The sequence below is a fragment of the Pangasianodon hypophthalmus genome, chromosome 13 (genome assembly GCF_027358585.1).
Source record: "Pangasianodon hypophthalmus isolate fPanHyp1 chromosome 13, fPanHyp1.pri, whole genome shotgun sequence".
Taxonomy (NCBI): domain Eukaryota; kingdom Metazoa; phylum Chordata; class Actinopteri; order Siluriformes; family Pangasiidae; genus Pangasianodon; species Pangasianodon hypophthalmus.
In genome coordinates, this window is record NC_069722.1 from 3,182,706 (window position 1) to 3,203,282 (window position 20,577).

The 20,577-nt window shown below is 38.8% G+C and overlaps 1 protein-coding gene across 2 annotated transcripts; it reads left to right on the top strand.

Moving 5' to 3' along the window:
- Positions 1 to 309: 309 nt before the first annotated feature.
- On the top strand, positions 310 to 17,352 carry kat7a (K(lysine) acetyltransferase 7a). 2 transcript variants are annotated; one of them, XM_034309926.2, is made up of 15 exons: positions 310 to 605; positions 1,956 to 2,097; positions 3,356 to 3,493; positions 5,145 to 5,372; positions 6,525 to 6,607; positions 6,699 to 6,785; positions 7,010 to 7,090; positions 7,643 to 7,732; positions 8,392 to 8,583; positions 9,103 to 9,192; positions 9,510 to 9,650; positions 10,055 to 10,148; positions 10,994 to 11,140; positions 11,978 to 12,084; positions 12,184 to 17,352. In XM_034309926.2, the coding sequence occupies exons 1-15, from the start codon at positions 591 to 593 to the stop codon at positions 12,280 to 12,282; spliced, it is 1,734 nt and encodes a 577-aa protein (XP_034165817.1). In that variant the 5' UTR covers positions 310 to 590; the 3' UTR covers positions 12,283 to 17,352. The 2 variants fall into 2 exon arrangements, with proteins under 2 accessions (XP_034165817.1, XP_034165816.1); XM_034309925.2 differs by having other exon boundaries at positions 311 to 605; positions 7,643 to 7,753; positions 12,184 to 17,350.
- Positions 17,353 to 20,577: the final 3,225 nt, after the last annotated feature.

Below are 20,577 nucleotides of genomic sequence, written 5' to 3' on the forward strand. Positions count from 1 at the left end.
GGCAATGTAATACGATGTAAAAACATAGACCATATTTGAAAATACGCTGCACAAAAGTGAAACTCTCAGAGGAAATGCTGAGAGGACTGCAGCCGCAAGAAAAATCTATAAGGAAAATGTCCTTTCCGAAGGAGTCGACTCTTTAACCTGGCTCTTTTTTTTAGGTGAACATTGGGAGCCGACTCGCACCTTTATCTTATAAAACGCCTTTCTGCTGGAAAGTTTATAACAAGCAGAATGCAGAGATTGTTCATCGGTGAGTAGAGTAAGACTGTGTAGAATAATTTAAGCAATAGATAGACAAAGACCAACTTTAGCAAGGAGCCGAATAAGTCGACTCTTGTTCGTGAGCTGAGTCGGTTGAACTGACTCACTGAAAAGAACCGGAAGTTCCTCGAGAGCGCGCGGCTTTTATGTTGTAATTTCAAACCGGAAATCGTGTAGCAAAGCGTACACATAGCAACGCAGATAACGTTTCTGAGTACGATAAAATACAGATATTATTGCTGTGTTGGTGTTAAATATTAGGCGGCGAATACACGAGATTTTGAGTGTAATATTTTGCAGGAAACAGAAGCTTTTGCACCGTTATGCCTCGACGAAAGGTGAGTTGAGCAGGCCAGAGAGCAGCGTTTATAGCTAGTGTAGCGAAGCTGAATGAAAACACAGCTGCACTGGTGAGATGTCTATCAACTGGCTGTTCAGGAAGATAAAGAAAGCTATCTTATAAAATCCTTTTATTTAATAGGGTGCGAATAGTTATGCCATGTTGTGTAATCTTTAAAAAGATGGGTGTATGCTGGGTGGGGTGTGAGGAGAAGAAATAAAGTACAAACTTCATCACAGGATAAAAAAGTACAACTTCTAAAGCAGTTAAATATCTAGCAGAGACTTTTTATCTTAATTTAGGATATTATGCATACATTATAAACAACAACAAAGCTGTAAAGAGACAAATGAAGATAATCTAATCATTTGGCCTCTTAATTGGACATTTTCAGGCAAGAAGATTCATTCATTCATTTATTAAGAAAGCACTTTATTCTGCTCACTATCCTGGGAATACACCCTGAGGTCCATCACACAAACCTTCACACACTCGCTCACATCTATGGGCAGTTTATCGTAGCCAGTCCACCTACCAGAATGCTTTTGGGAGGCCGGAGGAAACCGGAGAAACTCGGAGGAAACGTGAACCTGAAGAACCTGGAGGAAACCACAGAAACTCGGAGGAAACGTGAACCTGAAGAACCTGGAGGAAACTGGAGAAACTCGGAGGAAATGTGAACCTGAAGAACCTGGAGGAAACCGGAGAATCTGGAGGAAATGTAAACCTGAAGAACCTGGAGGAAACCCACTCGGGGAGAACATGCACAGACCTCTGCACTGACAATCACCCAAGCTCAGGATAAAACCAGGGATTTTTTATTTATTTATTTATTTTTATTTTTTAAATCAGCCCATGATCAGGAGCAGGAGTCGACCTGCAACCTTTTGCAAACTGAACTGTATGTAAATCTTCTTGGGAACCAGGATGTTTTGGATGCTGGTTTTTCATCCAGATTTGTGAAGAAAACAGATGTTTGATTCCGTTTGTGCAGCCAGAAATAAAATATTAATTAAAGTGTCATGTACAGAAATATGCCATTAATCTTCTAATGATGCTACAATTATTACAATTTAAAAAAAAGTATTAGTAACGAGTAAGGGTAACAAAGGTTTAAAAAAAAAAAAAAAAAAAAAAAAAAAAAAAAAAAAAGTAAGGGTAACGAGTACCTCTGAGCTGTAGACAATTTTGAAATCATTTTCAGGTCTGATTGGAAAATATTCATTTATTTGGAAATTTTAAGTAGATGTGTGTATATTAGAGCAGCTGCGTTTAATACACACATGCTGAAGATGTAACTAGCACGGTGTTTTAAGTGATCATTTTGTCATTCCTTGGTGTGTTTTAGAGGACCGCCTGCAGCAGCTCTGACGGCACGGAGGATTCGGATTTCTCAGCCGAGCACACGGACAGCTCAGAGAGCGACACTCACGCCGTGAAGACCACTCGCCTCACACGCTCCTCGCTCCGACTCAGCCAGAGCTCTCAAGGTACTTTACCTGCGTTATACAGGGCACAGGAGGTTAACCTAGGAGGCTCCGCCCATTCCGTCCAGCCAACAAATATTAGAGACGGTAATCAAAAATGTACAACTGTGTGTTTTGTTCGGAGCCGTTAGAGCATTTTGTTCCAGTGACTGCCATATTCACACCACTCACGGTGATGGATGGATGCTAGGAAGGAAGGAAGGAGGGGAAACAAGGAAGGAAGGAAGGAGGGGAAACAAGGAAGGAAGGAGGGAGGGGAAACTAGGAAGGAAGGAGGGGAAACAAGGAAGGAAGGAAGGAGGGGAAACAAGGAAGGAAGGAGGGAGGGGAAACTAGGAAGGAAGGAGGGGAAACAAGGAAGGAAGGAGGGAGGGGAAACTAGGAAACAAGGGAAACAAGGAAGGAGGGGTAACAAGGAAGGAGGGGTAACAAGGAAGGAGGGGAAACAAGGAAGGAGGGGAAACAAGGAAACTAGGAAGGAAGGAAACTAGGAAGGAAGGAAACTAGGAAGGAAGGAAACTAGGAAGGAAGGAGGGGAAGGAAGGAAGGAGGGAAACTAGGAAGGAAGGAAGGAGGGGAAACAAGGAAGGAAACTAGGAAGGAAGGAAGGAAGGAGAGAAACTAGGACAGAAGGAGGGAAACTAGGAAGGAAAGAGGGGAAAGGGAAGGACGGAGAGGAAACAAGGAAGGATGAAGCATAACAAAGAAGGAAGCTTTATTAATCCTGAGGGAAGTGATGTTAGTTACATGTGTTGATGTTGATAGTGGATGCTCTGGATTTTAAATCTAAAGTGAGTTTGAATTTATTTGAAATCTGACAGCAGAAAAAGTCTGATCACACATCTGAGCGGGCAGCAGCTTGCTCCTGTCTTCGTTTGTTCTTGTTTTTATTTATTTTTATTTCTGCATCCTGGGTTTAATGTAAGAAAAAAATCAGCCATCCAGATATGGATATGAATAATCATAAATAACGGCATGTTTTTTCTCTCACGGTGTTTAAACACAGCTTGCATTTTTCGTCATTTTTATTTGTGTATGTTTCTCTCTCGTTTTTATTTGTTTTTGCATTCTCAGCTCAGTTAGTGGATTATTGGATTATAGTTTATTGTTTATAGGCTGAATAAATAACGTGTTGGACAGTGATTGTGAGTAATGATGTTTTGGTTTGCAGTATTTCTGTCAAGTCAGCAGCTTGTACTTTCTCTCCCTCTTTTTCCTTTCTGTGTACTTTTTTTTTTTTTTTTTTTTTTTTCCCCCCCAGCCTCAGCTGAGGTGGTGGATTTTTCAGTGCGCCGTGTGACCCGTAGCCAGCGGCAGGAGGAGCCGGTCGCGCCCAAAAAATACCCTCTGCGCCAGAACCAGCCGGAGAGCGAACAGCACGGCGAGGTTTCAGACCGGGGTAGGAGGAGAAACACAGAGCCGAGATCCTTCGCTCTGATCCCTAATTCATCCATCATCCATTTATCCATCTATCCATCTGTCACTCCTACTCAGCTCCATTAGTCTTTACTTGTTCTTTTTTTAATCCTTTTTTATGTTATCAGAATTTACAGCATTATATATTTATACATTTGCAGCATTCGTTAAACGTTCTTAACCAAGACTGACTTTAATATAATTAATATCCAAAGCTGCTTAAAAAAAAAAACAAAAAAAACAAATCCTTATGCTAATGCAGATCAATGTGTTGTTTGGCTCTGAATAAATCCCTATTTATGGCAAACTTTATTTTTTAAACCATGTAGTTGTTGATATGGTGAGATTTTCTGTAAGGAGACATTTATTTAGCATTTATGGAAGGAGTCTCCAGTGTCAGAGGTAAAGCCGTAACTTCATGTAACTTCATGTAACTTCAGAGGAGTTTTTATCCTTCGTGGTTTCTCAGTTTTGTCTTATTAACTTCAAGAAAGAGAAAAAGAGAGGCTGGTGATGGAAAGACTGTTTATAGCTGCTATAACAAGCGCTAACAGGAACTAACTTATTTCTCCGGCGTTCCACAGCATTATAACTATAAACGGATAAAAGTATGACTTGTCATACTTTAGTCACTAAAAACTTGTAAGTGTTGGTAAACTACTGTGGTGTAAGAGGAACAAAACACTTAATGGAAGTGTAGTTATACAAAAAGACATTTTTCAAGAAATCTGGATTGAATATTTTAAGCCATTCTTTGTTTAATTTCGGAGCACAGCCACTTGATTTGCGTGTTAATGAACAAGAGTGACACAGGGTTTATCCTGCAGATCGGTGTGTGTTAATCGTTACTTACATGCTGGAAGCGTTTACATTTTTCACACCGTTACAGGAAACGTTGGTAGATTCATTATTCACTTCATGGATTCACTATTTCCAAGTAGTGCAGAATTTCCCTTAATATAATGTTCAGGATTTTATTTATTTATTTATTTATCAGATGTGTGTGTATGTATTTTTTGTGTTTGTTACACTCTCACCCAGTTTTTGAATCAGGAATGTAAAATCTGTATTAGATAATGTTTAACTTTTACTTTCCTGGCAGAGATAATCACAAACGTGATGAAATGTTGAAACACATTTCATTTCACCTCTTGAAAATCTCTAAGCAGATGCGTGATATCAACTTGCAAACACAGATTTTTAAAATTATTTATTTATTATTAGCATAGGTGGATATTTATATCATATCATAAATCCTGCTGTTTCCAGTCCTGTTCACATCCCATATAAGGGATCCTGTGCACATCTGGAAATGTCTGTGGAATTTATGTCCAAAAATGACTGAAATTCAGAAAAGCTAATATAAAAGACCTAAAGATTATAAAAGACCTAAAGATTTGAACTCTGTTGTCTTTTAAAATGTACTTTATTCTCTGCACTAATACTAACATTACATTTTCTGTTTTCCATTTTTCATGATGCTTTTAATGTTTATGATAAAAATTACATTTATAAACTTAAAAACAAAATTAAAACAGATGTTTGGAATTCTTTTTTTGAATAAATAAAAAATAAGTATATTTACTTAAACAGTACATATCCTGCTGTCTCACAGTGATGTGTTCTCTCCTCAGCGTCGGATGTGAAGCAGGACGAATCTCCTCCCCGCACTCCCACGGGCCTGACGCGCTCCTCCGAGTCCGAGGCCGACGTCTCCAGCCCTAACGCCTCCCAAGACGAGAGGCTGGCTAAAGAGCTGTCAATCAAAGAGTCAGGCTACGCCCATCGGCCCAAACGCCGCCGCTTCCACGAGAGCTACAATTTCAACATGAAGTGTCCGACGCCGGGCTGTAATTCACTCGGTACCCAACACGCTCATTTCCACACGTTCACCTGCACACGCTCACCTTCACACGTTCACCTTCGCACGCTCACCTGCACACGCTCATCTTCACACGCTCACCTGCACACACTCACCTGCACACACTCACTTCCACATGCTCACCTGCACACACTCGTCTGTTAAAAAATTTTACAAATTTTTGTTTTATTTGTTTTTGTTTGTAAAAAATGTCATGGGTTAATATTTCTATTTATTTCATAGTTTGTGAGTTTTTTTAATACAAATTTTCAGATTTTCCATTTATATTTCTATTTCTACAATATATAAATAGTTTAATATTTGCTTCTTTTTAAGTTTTTTCATATTAAGCCATATATATAAAATGGTAAAGCTTATTTCTTAAAAAGCCAAAATATTATTATATATTTTTTATTAAGGATAGTATTTTAATCATGTATAAATATTTTGTAAAAATAAGAATAATTTTGTTTAACTGTTAGGAAAAAAGTATTTGCACTAGATGTGTTTTTACAAACAAAAATAATCCGGTGCTGAGAAAAAAAATTGCGAACTGCAGCATATTTATATGATCTATTACCTCACTTGCATCTTTTTTTTTTAAATTATTTTTTTCTGTTTTAATACAAGGAAATTGTTATAGAATGTTATAGAAGGTGACTTGTGTAGGGTGCGATACCTGGATTAGGCAACTTTTTACAAAAAACTAAATCTGAAAATTCATCTAATTTTGAAATTTATTGATTATTTAATCAGAACTCTAAACATTACTTCTTTCTTTCTTTTTCTTTCTTTCTTTCCTTCTTTGACGCCCCTCTCTCTCTCTCTCTCTCTCTCTCTCTCTCTCTCCCCCCAACACACATTAATTCTTGCTTTCCCCACTCTCACTTCCTCTGTGTCATTTCTCTTTCTTTCTTTCTTTCTTTCTTTCTTTCATTCTTCCTTCACTCTCTCTCCTCAACCAATATTAACCAGGTTAACCCATCTTGCTTTTTCCCCAGTATCTCTCTTCGACTCTGTCAGAAAGATTAAATTTGTAATTTATTGATTGTTATTTAATTACACATTTTCATCTAAAGGTTGCTTTTTTTTTTTAACTTTGATTCATAAAATTTTTTTCCCTTTTTTTTTTTTTTTTTTCCCCCCTCCTCAGGCCACTTGACTGGAAAGCACGAGAGACACTTTTCCATCTCCGGCTGTCCGCTTTATCACAACCTATCAGCCGACGAGTGCAAGGTGCCAATACTTACGCTCAGCCCAGTGGTGTTCAGTGTGCTTGTGGAAGAAGTGAAGTGGTGTAATAATCAGTTGTGCTGCTCCGTCGCAGGTGAAGGCGAGCTCTCGTGATAAACCTGCGGAGGAGAGGACGCTGTCTCAGAGCCAGGACGAGAACCGACACTCCACACGCCATCAGGTAACCACGGCAACGAGCCAGTTAACAGCACTCATTCACGTTAACGGTAAAGGAAAAGGTTAAACGCACACGCTGAGACACAGGTGAGACGTGATCAGTGTGTGACGTTTCCTTCACTAGTCTTCACTGAAGCTGCGAGGTTAATGTAGCCGATACGTAACACTTATAGCCACCAGTTTAGCATCTGAGCTGAAGCCTGATTTTACTGATGGTTTATTTCTCAGATGCGGTACAAAGAGAAAGTGACGGAGATGAGGAGGAAAAGAAACTCCGCTGCAATCAAAGAGCAGAAAGACAAAGACGCAGTGAGCTCACTTTCTCTCTCTCTGTCTGTCTGTCTCTCTCTCTCTCTGTCTGTCTGTCTCTCTCTCTCTCCCTTTCTGTGTCTCTCTGTCTCTCTCTCTCTCTCTCTCTGTCTCTCTCTCTCTCTCTATCTGTTTATCTGTCTCTCTCTCTCTATCTCTCTCTCTTCCTTTCTGTGTGTCTGTCTGTCTCTGTCTCTAAGTATTTCTCTCTCTCTTCCTTCCTTTCTTTCTTTCTGTCTCTCTCTCACTCTCTCTCTCTCTCTTTCTGCCTCCCTCGCTATGTCTGTCTGTCTATCTCTCTCTGTCTTTGTCTCTTCCTCTTTGTAAGCCGTTCTTTCTTTCTTTCTCTCTTTCTTCTGTCTCTGTCTTGCTCTGTCTTTCTGTCTCTCTCTCTAAATAAATAAACAAATTATTTATATACATAAATTCCAAAATGATGGAATTTATGAACAGTTTGATTTTGTGTACATTGAGAATAAAGCGCTCTCTCTCTCTCCCTCTCTCTCTCCCTCTCTCTCTCTCTCTCCCTCTCCCCCTCTCCCCCCCCTGCAGGAGGACAGGCAGAGCCCCAGCTGTAACCGTGAGCCGCTGCTGGAGAACATTACGAGTGATTATGACCTGGAGCTGTTTAGAAAAGCGCAGGCACGTGCCTCGGAGGATCTTGTAAGAGAGAAAACTCATCACCTTTTATCCCTCGTTTTTTGTCCTCCTCACTTCCTTTCTTTCCTGTGAGGCTCACAGCAGCCCGGCGTTACGGCATGACCTACAGGAGTCCCTCCTTTTCCTCCTCTTCCTCTTTCCCTCTCTCAAACTTTCCCTCTCTCTCTTCCTTTTTTACTTCTTTCCTTCCTCTATTTTCTCTATTTTCGCTGTTCTTTGCTATCTTCTTTTTATTAGTGTTTCCTTCTTTCTTTTTTTTATTGACTCACTATCTTTGCATTTTAAATCATTTTTACTCACCTTTCTCTTGCTCTCATATCTTTTTTCTTTCTTTTTCTTTTCTTTCTTCTTTTTGATACTCTTTTTTTTTTTTTTTTTTTTTGCATTTTTTTCTTCTTTCCTCTCTTACATTTTTCTTTTTTCTTTTTTTCCTGATCTTTTTTTTTTTTTTTTTTGCTATCTGTCTCAGTGTCTCTTTTCCCTCCATCCTTTGTTTGTCCTTTTCTTTCTCTCTTCCTTCTTTTCTTTTCAAACTCGTTACTTTTTCCTTCCTCTCTCTCTCTCTCTCTCTCTCTCTCTCTCCCCGCCCTGTGCTATGGAGTTTAACAATCTGAGCATGCTTTTCGTCTGTCTCTCTCCAGGAGAAACTGCGTCTCCAGGGTCAGGTGACGGAGGGCAGCAACATGATCAAAACCATCGTGTTTGGCTGTTACGAGCTCGACACGTGGTACCACTCGCCGTACCCGGAGGAGTACGCTCGCCTCGGCCGCCTCTACATGTGCGAGTTCTGCCTCAAATACATGAAGAGCCAAACCATCCTCAGACGACACATGGTAATCACCTTGTAATCTGATGAGCATGACGTCACACACGGGATGTGTCGTCAGAGATCTTATTAGAGTTTGGTTTTTTGTCGTATTAACTCGAGACTCTGGTAAGAGAACACTGTATCTGTTTCTAGCTGCTGTAATGTAAGTGATAACAGGAATGTCTTTCATGGACGTTCCACAACATTAAACATAACTATAAATGGATAAAGTTAAATATATGACGTCTCGTACTTTAATAAATAAAAATCGCAGTGGTGTAAGAGGAATAAAACACCTGGGGATGTTCTGTTATAGGAAAGTAATCAATTTCAGGACAGTTACAGTTACTCTGCTTCCTAACACGACCTCAACGTTGATTAATTTCCTATAACAGCACAGCACAGTGTTTTATTCCTTACATATTCCTACATATTTATAATCAGTAGTTATCAGTACTCGATGTGCTGATGTAATAAGTATATCAAAATCTTTACAAAGTTATGAATAAACACACACACGCACACACGGCTTTGTCTCTTGCAGGCGAAGTGCGTGTGGAAGCATCCACCCGGAGATGAGATCTACAGGAAAGGCGCCATCTCGGTTTTTGAAGTGGACGGCAAGAAAAACAAGGTATAAAAAATTTCATTTGTGTTGTTAAATTTTAATTATGACTCACTTTACAGTGTGTTTGAACTTTTTTGTTGCATTTAATTTGGGGAAAAAAAGTAAATAAATAAATCCAACCATGGAGACCTTGATGATCTTTGTTTTCCGAAAGAGAATGGAGGTTTATCTGTGACTTTATTTCTTTTTTCTCACCGCCAGTTGTGGTGTGTTAGCATTCCGGTGATAGCGAAGGCTGTATTTTATTAAAGATTAATGTTTGTCACACTCATTCCAAGATATATCATACACAGGAGTGAGCATTTATATTAATGTGTTAACAGATTTACTGCCAGAACCTGTGTCTCCTCGCCAAGCTCTTCCTGGACCATAAAACTCTGTATTACGACGTGGAGCCGTTTCTCTTCTACGTCATGACCGAGGCAGACAACACGGGGTGTCACCTCGTCGGGTATTTCTCCAAGGTAACCAACACGCGGAAGAAATGCCCCCCAAAAAAAACCGTTTTACACGTGTTAAACATTTTAAACTCTTTGTCACATAACATGAGAAAAATGGAAAATAGATAAATGATTAAATATGGTAGAATTGAGAAAGGTATGAGAGATGTGAAATTTAAAGCTAGGCAATAAATGATCAAAGAGGTGTCCTGATAAAGACTAAGTAAAATATATTAAATTAAGAGTTTTTGAGAAATAATTAAAGGCAGTCTTGTTTGTTTGTTTTTTTAATCGCACTAATTGTTTGACATTATTGTAGTTCTATACACAAGTAATGTTTCACCCAGTCAAATTAACCATAAAGTGTCCAACAGCTTGTCATTTTTATTTTCCCCGCAAATGATAAAGTCTGTTTTTACTGTACGTAGGAGAAGAACTCGTTCCTGAACTACAACGTGTCCTGCATCCTGACCATGCCGCAGTGCATGAGGCAGGGCTACGGCAAAATGCTCATCGACTTCAGTGAGTACACACCAGTTCAGGCTTTGAATCATTTTCTCTAACAGCAGCTCTGACAGTAGTGCAGCTGCAAACCGCAGGTTAATATTAACGCACTCGTTCTGATACGTTATCGCTTCTATAGGAACAGCTCGTTCACAGGGACGCTCCACATAAACAGATAAAAAAAAAAAGTGTAATCGTTAATATGGTGATGTTTTCTGTTTATTTAACATTTATGGAAGGAGTCTCCAGTGTCAGCACTTTGTAACACTCAGAGGAGTTTGTGCCTTTTTTTTAAATTCATTTATTTTTTTAAATCACCTTAAAGAGAAAGAAAAATATGAGCCTGGTGAGGGAACGACTGTTCATAGCTGCTATAATGTAAGTGAGAACAGGAACTAACTTGTTTTGCGGACATTTCGAAACATTAAACGTAACAATAAATGGATTAAAAGTATGACGTGTCATTCTTTAATTAATAAATAAAAGTTTGTTAGAGTTGGTAACTTGCTGTGGTATAAGAGGAATAAAACACTTAGTGGATGTGCTGTTATTGGAAAATATGTAGGAAAAGAATCAGCTTCAGGGTGGTAACAGTAACTCCACTTCATCACACCACCCTGTCGCTGATTATTTTCCTATTACAGCATGACACTGTGTGTTTTATTACTTGCGTATATTAAAACAGTTCTTTAAACATACTGATCTGTAGGCTAGTGTTCAGCCTTGAGGATTTTTTGTGGCTCAGTATGAGATGAAGAAATGGAGCTCAGTGTCTCATCCTCTGTGTGTGTGTGTGTGTGTGTGTGTGTGTGTGTGTGTGTGTGTGTGTGTGTGTGTGTGTGTGTGTGTGTGTGTGTGTTTAGGTTATTTGCTGTCAAAGGTAGAGGAGAAAGTGGGCTCTCCTGAGCGACCTCTGTCTGATCTAGGTCTCATTAGCTACAGGAGCTACTGGAAAGAAGTGCTGCTGCGCTATCTGCATAACTACCAGGGCAAGGAGGTCTCCATTAAAGGTAAAACACACACACACACACACACACACACACAGTCCTATTGTTTTTATTAGTGTGCTATCAGTCTGTCTGTTTTAATGCACATTTTGAATAGCTAACACAAAAGTCTGATGTGCAAATCAGATGTGATGGATAAAGAGAAGGTGCAAAACAATGCAAAATGGTAGCAGGTTATTTGGAATAAATAATGCTCTGTGTGTGTGTGTGTGTGTGTGTGTGTGTGTGTGTGTGTGTGTGTGTGTGTGTGTGTGTGTTATTGGAGCTCTTCCACTTACTCAGCAGAACTGTAGCTGGCAGAAACACACATTCATTTTTACTTTTCCACGCGTTTACTTTTTGCTTCATATCAGCACAAGAAAAATGTGTTATTAAATGTTTTTCTTTCTCCACTGACTCAAATCTACTTTTTTAATTTTTAATAAGTTACACATGGCTGCTTTAAAATGGACTTGCTAGAACGGTGGTCAGTTATTTTTAAATCAGAACACTTACCAATATTTGTCAGTTTTCCTTACATCAAAATGAATAATATGAACCACCAAAATCCATCCAATGAGAATGAAGGAGGCGTCTCTACTCACCTGTCAATCACATTTCTTGTTAGTTCAGAAAGCCCCGCCTCTTGCGCTAGCATTCAAGCATTTTAGCATGTATGCGTTTGCGTGCATGTGTTTTGAAGGTTTGGCTTTAAAGGGAACACTAAAGAATGGAGCTGTATTTCTTTGTATTTTCAGTTTCAGAACATCTAGCTTCAGCTAACTTCTGCTCAGTTGACTGATTGTACCTTTAATCATCAAGCTAGCACTCAAGTGCTTCTTTCTTTCCGCTTCTGAGCAGAGATCAGCCAGGAAACAGCTGTGAATCCCGTCGACATCGTCAGCACGCTGCAGTCGCTTCAGATGCTCAAGTACTGGAAAGGAAAGCACCTGGTCTTAAAGAGACAGGTAACCCTAATCATACTCATCTTTTTTTTTTTTTTTTTTTATTTCTTACAGTGCCGTACATGGATACGTTAACTCTAACATACTTATGCTAATCTCTAGGACCTGATCGACGAATGGCAGTCCAAAGAGATGAAGCGAGGCAGCGGCAAGACGATTGACCCCGCAGCACTGAAATGGAGTCCACCTAAAGGGACCTAATGGGCATCAGCGCCTCTCCAGCACCCCTTTACTCGCACTGTAGTCACTGTTAGAGTCTGCGTAAGGAACTAGTGCATGCTTAGCTTCAAACGTGTTACGTAAAAAAAGCAGTAGATGAGTGTCTTCCAGATCCTGCCTTCCTGCTGAAAAGCACAAATTCATGTGTTTCCTGAGTAACTCGAACACATCATTCACGAGTGAGTTACAGCAGGAAGTCACACTAAACTGTGCGCTTTACAGGAACAGGTTTGAGAAACACTGATCACTGGATTCTCACTGGATTCTCCCACTCTGTAGTTACTGTTACATCCGTTACCTGCGTATGAAACTAAAGTTAATGTCACTGCTGAAGTCAGCATACTTTCTAAGCTAACCGTGTTTTCCCCAAATCCTGCTCCTTTAGTCACACATTCTGTATGTGAAACCTGAAATTTAAACAATTTTCCATTTTCCGTAAACACGATGCACTGAACCACGCAATGTGTGTGATGGATTTAGACATGCAGTGTGAACAATCGTAAAGTGGTAGCTATAAGCTCCCATTATTGTCAGCTACATTAACATCGTAGCTCCAGTGCAAAGCTTAAAAAAAGCAAAGTATATTTGGCATAAAGGGGGACCAATGCGTAAATTTCATTTTTAAAGAACTATCGTATTAGAATCTGAGGCCCTGCACTGCACGTAGTACATCCTGTTTACACAGTACATTGTCATTAACAAAACCCCTCCCAATGTTACGTCAGTACTGAAACCCCTTTCAGTATATTATGTCAGTACTGAAAATTTTTCAATACTGAAACCCCTTTCAGTATATTACATCAGTACTGAAACCCCTTTCAGACCATTGTCAGTACTGAAACCGCTTTCAGTATATTACATCACTACTGAAATCACTTTCAGTATGTTATGTCTGTACTGAAACCCCTCCCAGTACATTAGGTCAGTACTGAAACCCCTTTCAGTATATTATGTCAGTACTGAAACTTTTTTCAATACTGAAACCCCTTTCAGTATATTACATCAGTACTGAAATCATTTTCAGTATATTACATCACTATTGAAACCCCTTTCAGACCATTGTCAGTACTGAAACTGCTTTCAATACATTGTCAGTACTGAAATCCCTTTCAGTATATTACATCACTACTGAAATCACTTTCAGTACGTTATGTCTGTACTGAAACCCCTCCCAGTACATTAGGTCAGTACTGAAATCCCTTTCAGTATATTATGTCAGTACTGAAATCACTTTCAGTACGTTATGTCTGTACTGAAACCCCTCCCAGTACATTAGGTCAGTACTGAAATCCCTTTCAGTATATTATGTCAGTACTGAAACTCCTTTCAGTATATTACATCACTACTGAAATCACTTTCAATTCATTATCAACTAATCCCCTCCCAAAACATGAAGTCATTATTAAAACCCCTTGCAGAACATTATCATTACTGAAACCGCTCATCCACTGTATGGTTTAGAAACACAGGAGCAGTTTTGGGAAACACTGATCTAGACGTACAGACTGAATTCTTGCTCTATAGGTGCTGATAGAAATGTTTCTAGCATAGGAACCTCTTCCTGTTACTGCTGTTGTCGTTGTTCTCAGTCCTGCTTCTGCTGTGCAGGTTAGTGGCCCTTCGTGCTCTAACACGCCCCTTACGAGGATAAAATGGGCAAAGATGCACAAAACTGTGCAGTACTGTACAACATTTGAGACATTCCAAGCGTGCCAAATGCTGATGTGTTAACGCTAATATGTAGATGAGCGTGTCCTGAAGTGGCTGAGATATTCCCCCTCTGCAAACACACCTGATTCACCTCATCAGCTTATTTAAACACCTTTCATAAGAGTGTTAGTGCAGGAAAACTCTGAAGTGTGCAGTGCAGCAGGAATTACAAACATGTCCATGCATAGCTAATGCTTTAACAGTAGCAGTGCTACCTTTATCCTAACTTTATGATTGAAATAGCAGCTAAACACCGTAAATGTGAAACATGGTAGAAAATGTGGGACTACAGCTGCCACTCGCTGTCCAATCCTGTTACTTAAAAGAGAAGTTGAGCCAAAAATAAAATATCCACAGTGTTCCTCTTACCTGAGAAGCTGTTGATCATGATCAGCTACAAGGAGTGAAGCTTAAAGGCTTATTAGCATGAATGATTAATTATTAAGTGTTCATCAGTGACCTTTTCTTTGGTCACAGAACACATTTTGGCTGATTGACTACATCTGGTGTAAGAGGAACCAGGTGTACATTTTATTTCTGCTCCAGCTGTCTCTATAATTTAGCTTTTATTCACTGTATTAGGGTGTGAGTGTGTGTGAGAAAGTGATCTTTGAGCCCCTGTTCGGTACCTTGGTTTTGTTTTTGGTCACTAAAAGGTCACTAAAAGGTACTGAGTCAGTGTTAATGATGGTTACATCAACTAAGCTACACAATATCTGGACCTTTTGATAAATTATAGCTATTTATATTCTAACAATCTATCAGTATCATACTATGATACCATGGTCATCTAAAATAATTCTATTTAATAAATTTATCTTGCTCAAATTCTGAATTTAGCTAGTTGTACAGGAGTTGTACCAAATAACCCATATTTATAATTAATTTATTTTATTATTATTGACCCAAATATTATAATTCTGACTTTTAAGGACAAAAAATGCACCTATTTTTTAAGCTAATGAGTTAAGTGGCAGCTTTAGACACTGATCTCCTGAGCCGTTTATGTCCTGGGTCGTGTGTGTGTGTGTGTGTGTGTGTGTGTGTGTGTGTGAAGAGAATAAAATCCCTCACTTCCTCTCAACCTTCATGATGCACTATAAGCACTCCTGCATGGTCCTGATGTCAGCATGCAGTATTTTTTTTCCCCATGTCCTTCCAAATAAACTGAACAGATTAAAAGCTTGTGCCGTCCATCTGGGTGATCACTTCAGTTACATCCGTGTGCTGTACTCATTCAAGTCCCTGTGAATGATGTTACCATAGAAACGATAAGGTTTTAGATCAAGCACATTAATATAAACCTGTGATTTGCAGCTGCACTACTGTCACAGCTGCTGTTATAGAAAATTAAATAATAACTTCTGACATTGTGGTGTAATTCAGGATGAGCCACATTGCATTTTTGAGGTTTACGTTTCAGCTTGGATCTGTCCAATCAGAGCTTATTCTTGTTTGGGATTCTAAAATTCGGTGATCGGCACAAACTGTACACCTAAAAAGTGACTTGCAAGGTAGGTGTACTTGATACCTGGGAAGCTGGGTGCCAATATTAATCTGTTTCTTTAAAAAAAAAAATACTGTATACGTATAAACATTAATAATTCTAAAGAGTGTTATTACATGCTGATAGAAAAATACTGTGCATATTGTTCGTACTGTTATTTTAACAGACTTTAATCTCTACGTACAGTCAGGTCCATAAGTATTTGGACAGTGATAATTTTAGTAATTTTGCCTCTGAACACCACCACAATGGATTTGAAATGAAGAAATCTGATTGAAGTGTAGACTTTCAGCTTTAATTCAAGGGATTTAACAAAAATATTGCATGAACTGTTTAGGAATTACAGCCTTTTTTTTTTTTTTTTTTTTTGAGAGTGTCCCTCCACAGGCTCAAAAGTAATTGGAGAAAATAACATGATCATAAATATTAGGATTATTTTTAATACTTGGATGCAAATCCATTGCACTCAATGACTGCCTGAGGTCTGGAACCCATGGACATCACCACATGCTGAGTTTCCTCCCTTGAGCTGCTTTGCCAGGCCTTTACTGCAGCTGCCTTCAGTTGCTGCTTGTTTGTGGGTCTTTCTGCCTTCAGTTTTCTCTTCAGTAAGTGAAAAGCAGCTCAATTGGGTTGAAGTCATCAGACATTTAAGAATTTCCCTTTCTTTTCCTTAAGAAGCTCTTGGGTTGGTTTTGTGGTATATTTTGGGTCATTATCCATCTGTATTGTGAAGCATGGTCCTATCAGTACTGAGCATAAAGTACAGCTGTCCACTTCAGAATTCATCCTGCTACTTCTGTCAGCAGCCACATCATCAATAAACACCAGTGACCCAGTTCTTGATTGTAGACTTTGACTATGGTACACCTACCACCTCCAGAGTGTTCTTGACTTGGTTAGATGTTGTGAAGGGGTTTTTCTTCACCTTGAAAAGAATTCTGCAATCATCCACTTTAGTTGTCTTCTGTGGTCTTCCAGGCTTTTTGGTGTTGCTGAGCTTGCCAGTGCATTCTTTCTTTTTAAGAATGTACCAAATTGTTGATTTGGCCACTCCTAAAGTTTCTGCTGTCTCTATGGGTTTTTGTTTTTTTAGCCTCCTTCACTTGTATCGATACCTCTTTGGACTGCATAGTGAGAATTCCCATGAACAGCTACCAAATGCACATTCAATGATTGGAATCAACTCCAGACCTTTTATCTCCTTAATTTGTCATGAAATAATGAGGAAACAGGCCACAGACTGCTTATCAGTCAATTGTCCAATTACTTTTGAGCCTGTGAAAATGGAGGGACTCTGTAAGAAAACATGGCTGTAATTCCTAAATAGTTAATGCAATATTTTTGTTAAACCCCCTTGAATTAAATCTGAAAGTCTACACTTCAATCACACTTTGATTGCTTCATTTCACATCTGTTGTGGTGGTGTACAGAGCAAAAGTACCAAAACTGTGTCACTGTCCAAATACTTATTGACCTGACTGCATCTCCTGACATACGCTGCTACAATGAAGTAAAGGTATTTTGTTTTAGTATTTCGAGAATCTATATTTTTAGTGTTAATATAACAGATTTTCATGTACTATATAAAATATATAATGTACAGTAGAAGTACTTTAGCATTTCTGTTATCCCAGTAACTTTCGTGGAAGAAAGAGAGGGACTAATATTTTTGGGTTCCACTTATCTTAAAGAAAAAAGAAAATGTGTATTACTCAGGATGCCTTAAATTACATTAGCTTTAATCACAAGTCTTCAGTAAAGATTTTTTTTTTTTTAATTCCTTTTTGGATCAGTTGTGAACCTTAACAAGGTATCTGATAGTGGGATATTTTGGGGATTTACAATACTGTCTTAGGCACATGCGAAGAAATGCTGTAGAGCAAAGATGCCTTCAAAAATAATGAAATTAAATGTTTCTACATTTTAAAAAAATACTATAAAAAGCAGTAAACAGTAGTAAATGAAACAAAGTCAATATTTGTTGTGAAGATCCTTCACTTTAAAAAAAACAAAACAAAAAAAAACCAGTATCTGAGGTGCAGTGTGTGCAGTTTTATAAGGAAATGAGCTGGAAGTGTTACTGAGCATCTTGCAGAAGCAGCCACAGTTCTTCTGGAGACTTTGACTGTCGACTCGCTTCTTATTTCTGCAGCGAAACCCAGCAGCCTTCATTCTGTTTTTATCTGAAAAGTGTCTCTTATGGAATCTGCTGCTTTCTTTACTGACATACAAACATTTTTCTGTAACATTTCATTTTTTTGCTGGAAAACTAATGTTTGGAATCTAAAATGTTTTTGTACTGAATCAATAATGTAGAAGTCAGAAAATAAAAATCTGTAACAAAGTTTGTACTAAAAAAAAATAGGATGCCTGAGACCTTTGCACAGTACTGTATTATCAGAAAAAAACTGGGATATTTCAGTGGGATTGAAGAAACCAAGCAGCATCAGCAGGTGCTACTGTAAACACTGTACATTACTGTTTTGTCTCCTAAACTACACATTTTAATGCACTAAACTCATTTTGTTTTGGAAACTGATACGACAGCACATTATAATCTTTCACAAACAGATGTTTAATGTTTAACGCTGAGTCGCTCACTTTAATGTTGGTGATAATTTATTATACTTTAAAAAGGTAAGTGAGTAATGCACGTCATACGATGTCTGGTTTCCTAGGCAACCGAATGTTAGCAAGTTAGCTAATACAGTTAACTAGTGAGTTTACAGCACAGGCACTCATTAACTTTTAACTAATATAGAAATGTTTAAGATGGGAAAGATTGATATTTTACAGTTGTTTTTATTATTTTACAGAAGAATCATGTTTAAAGTAAACGCAGCCCAGCAGCTTCCTGATGACGCAATCAGCTGTACTGTGCTGCTGTACTGTTTAGAGGCGGAAGACACGCACGCCTCTGATTGGCTGTGCTCTTGGGGGCGGGACGCAGTTTCATAGGCTGAGCGGTCTGTCAGTCGCTGTTCCTCAGGTAGAGGAAGTGTTACATCACTAAATGCGTCCACAGGCCGACATTTAAAGGTAAGAGCTGTCGCTATGACAACAAAAATGACATAGCATTGCAAACGCAGTTATTTCTTTTTTTAATTTCTTTTTTAAACATTGAAAGCGTTCATTTCGGTAACAGGACACATTAAATGACGTATTTTGAGCTTCGTGGGTGACAGTAATGTGGAGGAAAATCAGCGGCTGTATTTATTAGCCTCTGTTGCTAGCTAGCGGTACATGCTTGACAGAAAGATGAAGGAATCCGTGTAGCCTCGTTAGCACTGCGCTAAATCTGCACTGTTGAATAAACAATTCATTTTACAGTTAGAAATCAGCACATATAGTGTTCATTTGTGTTACACACATATATATAAATACCCCTGATAATGATTTCATTCAGTTTTGCTGAGTATGTGTCATGAGTTACATAAGACTGCAGGTGAACTTCTCTGACCATAACCTCCTTTTCTTCTCTTTTCTTCTCTTTTCTTTCCTTAAATTAAACATTAAACATGTTTACATTAAAATATTTCTCATGTGTTCAGTGATTCTGGTGCTAATGTGCTGCATTTTCACATTATATTCCCATGTGAAGTTAGCCGTTGTGTCCCGCACTGACGTCACTGGGGGGAGCTTGTTATTGCCCTATTTGGACAGGATTAGTTTATCAGCAGGATGTCCTGGAGTAAATATTTATTTATTTTTAACACGTCTCCTCAGTAATAATTGTAGTATTTTCTACGAACCCGAATGTTTGAATATAAACAATTAAAGCATTTACTGTTTTAATTTATCAACATTTAGCATTAGATATAAAAGGACCTGGCACTGATACAAGTTATTATTTCTAGAAAAATAAAAGTCAGTGATATTGTAGGTGTATGTGAATGTAAAGTAATGCTGTATTTCTGTAGCTCCTTTAATCAGCCTGCAGGATCTTGCTTTTCTTTTCTTTCCTCGATTTTATTTTCTTTCTCTTCCTGTAAAGACTTTCCCAGGCAGCGTGTGTAGTCGAGGTTTTACCTGCCAGACCAGGTGTATGGTCGAGTACCTGTTCTAAAGCATCCACTTTTCAGTTTGTGATTCAGGAAGTGTTTAATTAAAGGCACTGATACACGCGCTACGAGACTAAATACCACAAGAAGCAGCAGTCAAACTTTTTTTTTCCCCAACGTGAGGCGACATCTGCGTAGATAATCCTAGACGCGTGTATCAGGACTAAAATTATCAGACGACAGCTGAGTTTGGTGAAAAACTGTATTTTCTCAGAGGAGGATGGAGGAAAAACACTGACATGGCCGATCTGGATGGAAATAAAATCACAGAGGAGCTTCTGGAAAATAGGAAATGACCTCACGACCTCATGTAAATTTAATCACGTCCAAATAGGGCTAATGGTGTTTAATAGGAGAAAAAAATTCAGCATTCTCAAACATAAGTGATAACAGTGAGGATTCACTGTCCGCTACAGCCTAGAAGTAGTGGAGATACAAGGTCCCAGAATGCATTGCAGCTATTTGACACAGTGGTGGTTACGGCAGAGACTCGGCTCAGGTAGTTAGAGCGTTTCGAGTTAGCGTGATGAGCGGGATTAGCATGACAGTTGACGATTTGGAAGCCGATCTGTTTGAGCAGAGTGTAAAGATGAAAAGGTGAGAGAGACTGAAGCACTAAAGCACTGCTGCATCACTCTCTTTAGGAAGAGCCGAAGCGAGGACTAAATCCCACAGCACCACTATCAGCACGGCATTATGGGTAATGTAGGAAACCTGTAGACCAACATGCCGATTAAAGAGGTTTAAACGTATTTCTTCTAAATTAATTCATGCTAATTTTAAAGATTAACATGCAGGTCATTCAGCATGGATTTTTCCTTTAAGCAATTCAGGATCTAGATGTTCGCTAAGACAAAATTTCAACATTCAGTGGTTTATTTAGGACAGAAGAACTTGATCCGTTTCCCAGAAAATCTAGTCATTCCCCTGCATTAAATAATCGCTGCATCACACCACATGTGTGTAAAACAGTTTAACACCGAGGCGACCTAAACG

Excerpts from the sequence above, each read along its gene's own strand:
- kat7a (XM_034309925.2), top strand. Across the intron at positions 7,754-8,391 it reads CACGTGCCTCGGAGGATCTT|GAGAAACTGCGTCTCCAGGG; the intron begins GTAAGAGAGAAA and ends GTCTCTCTCCAG. Across the intron at positions 9,651-10,054 it reads TCGTCGGGTATTTCTCCAAG|GAGAAGAACTCGTTCCTGAA; the intron begins GTAACCAACACG and ends TACTGTACGTAG.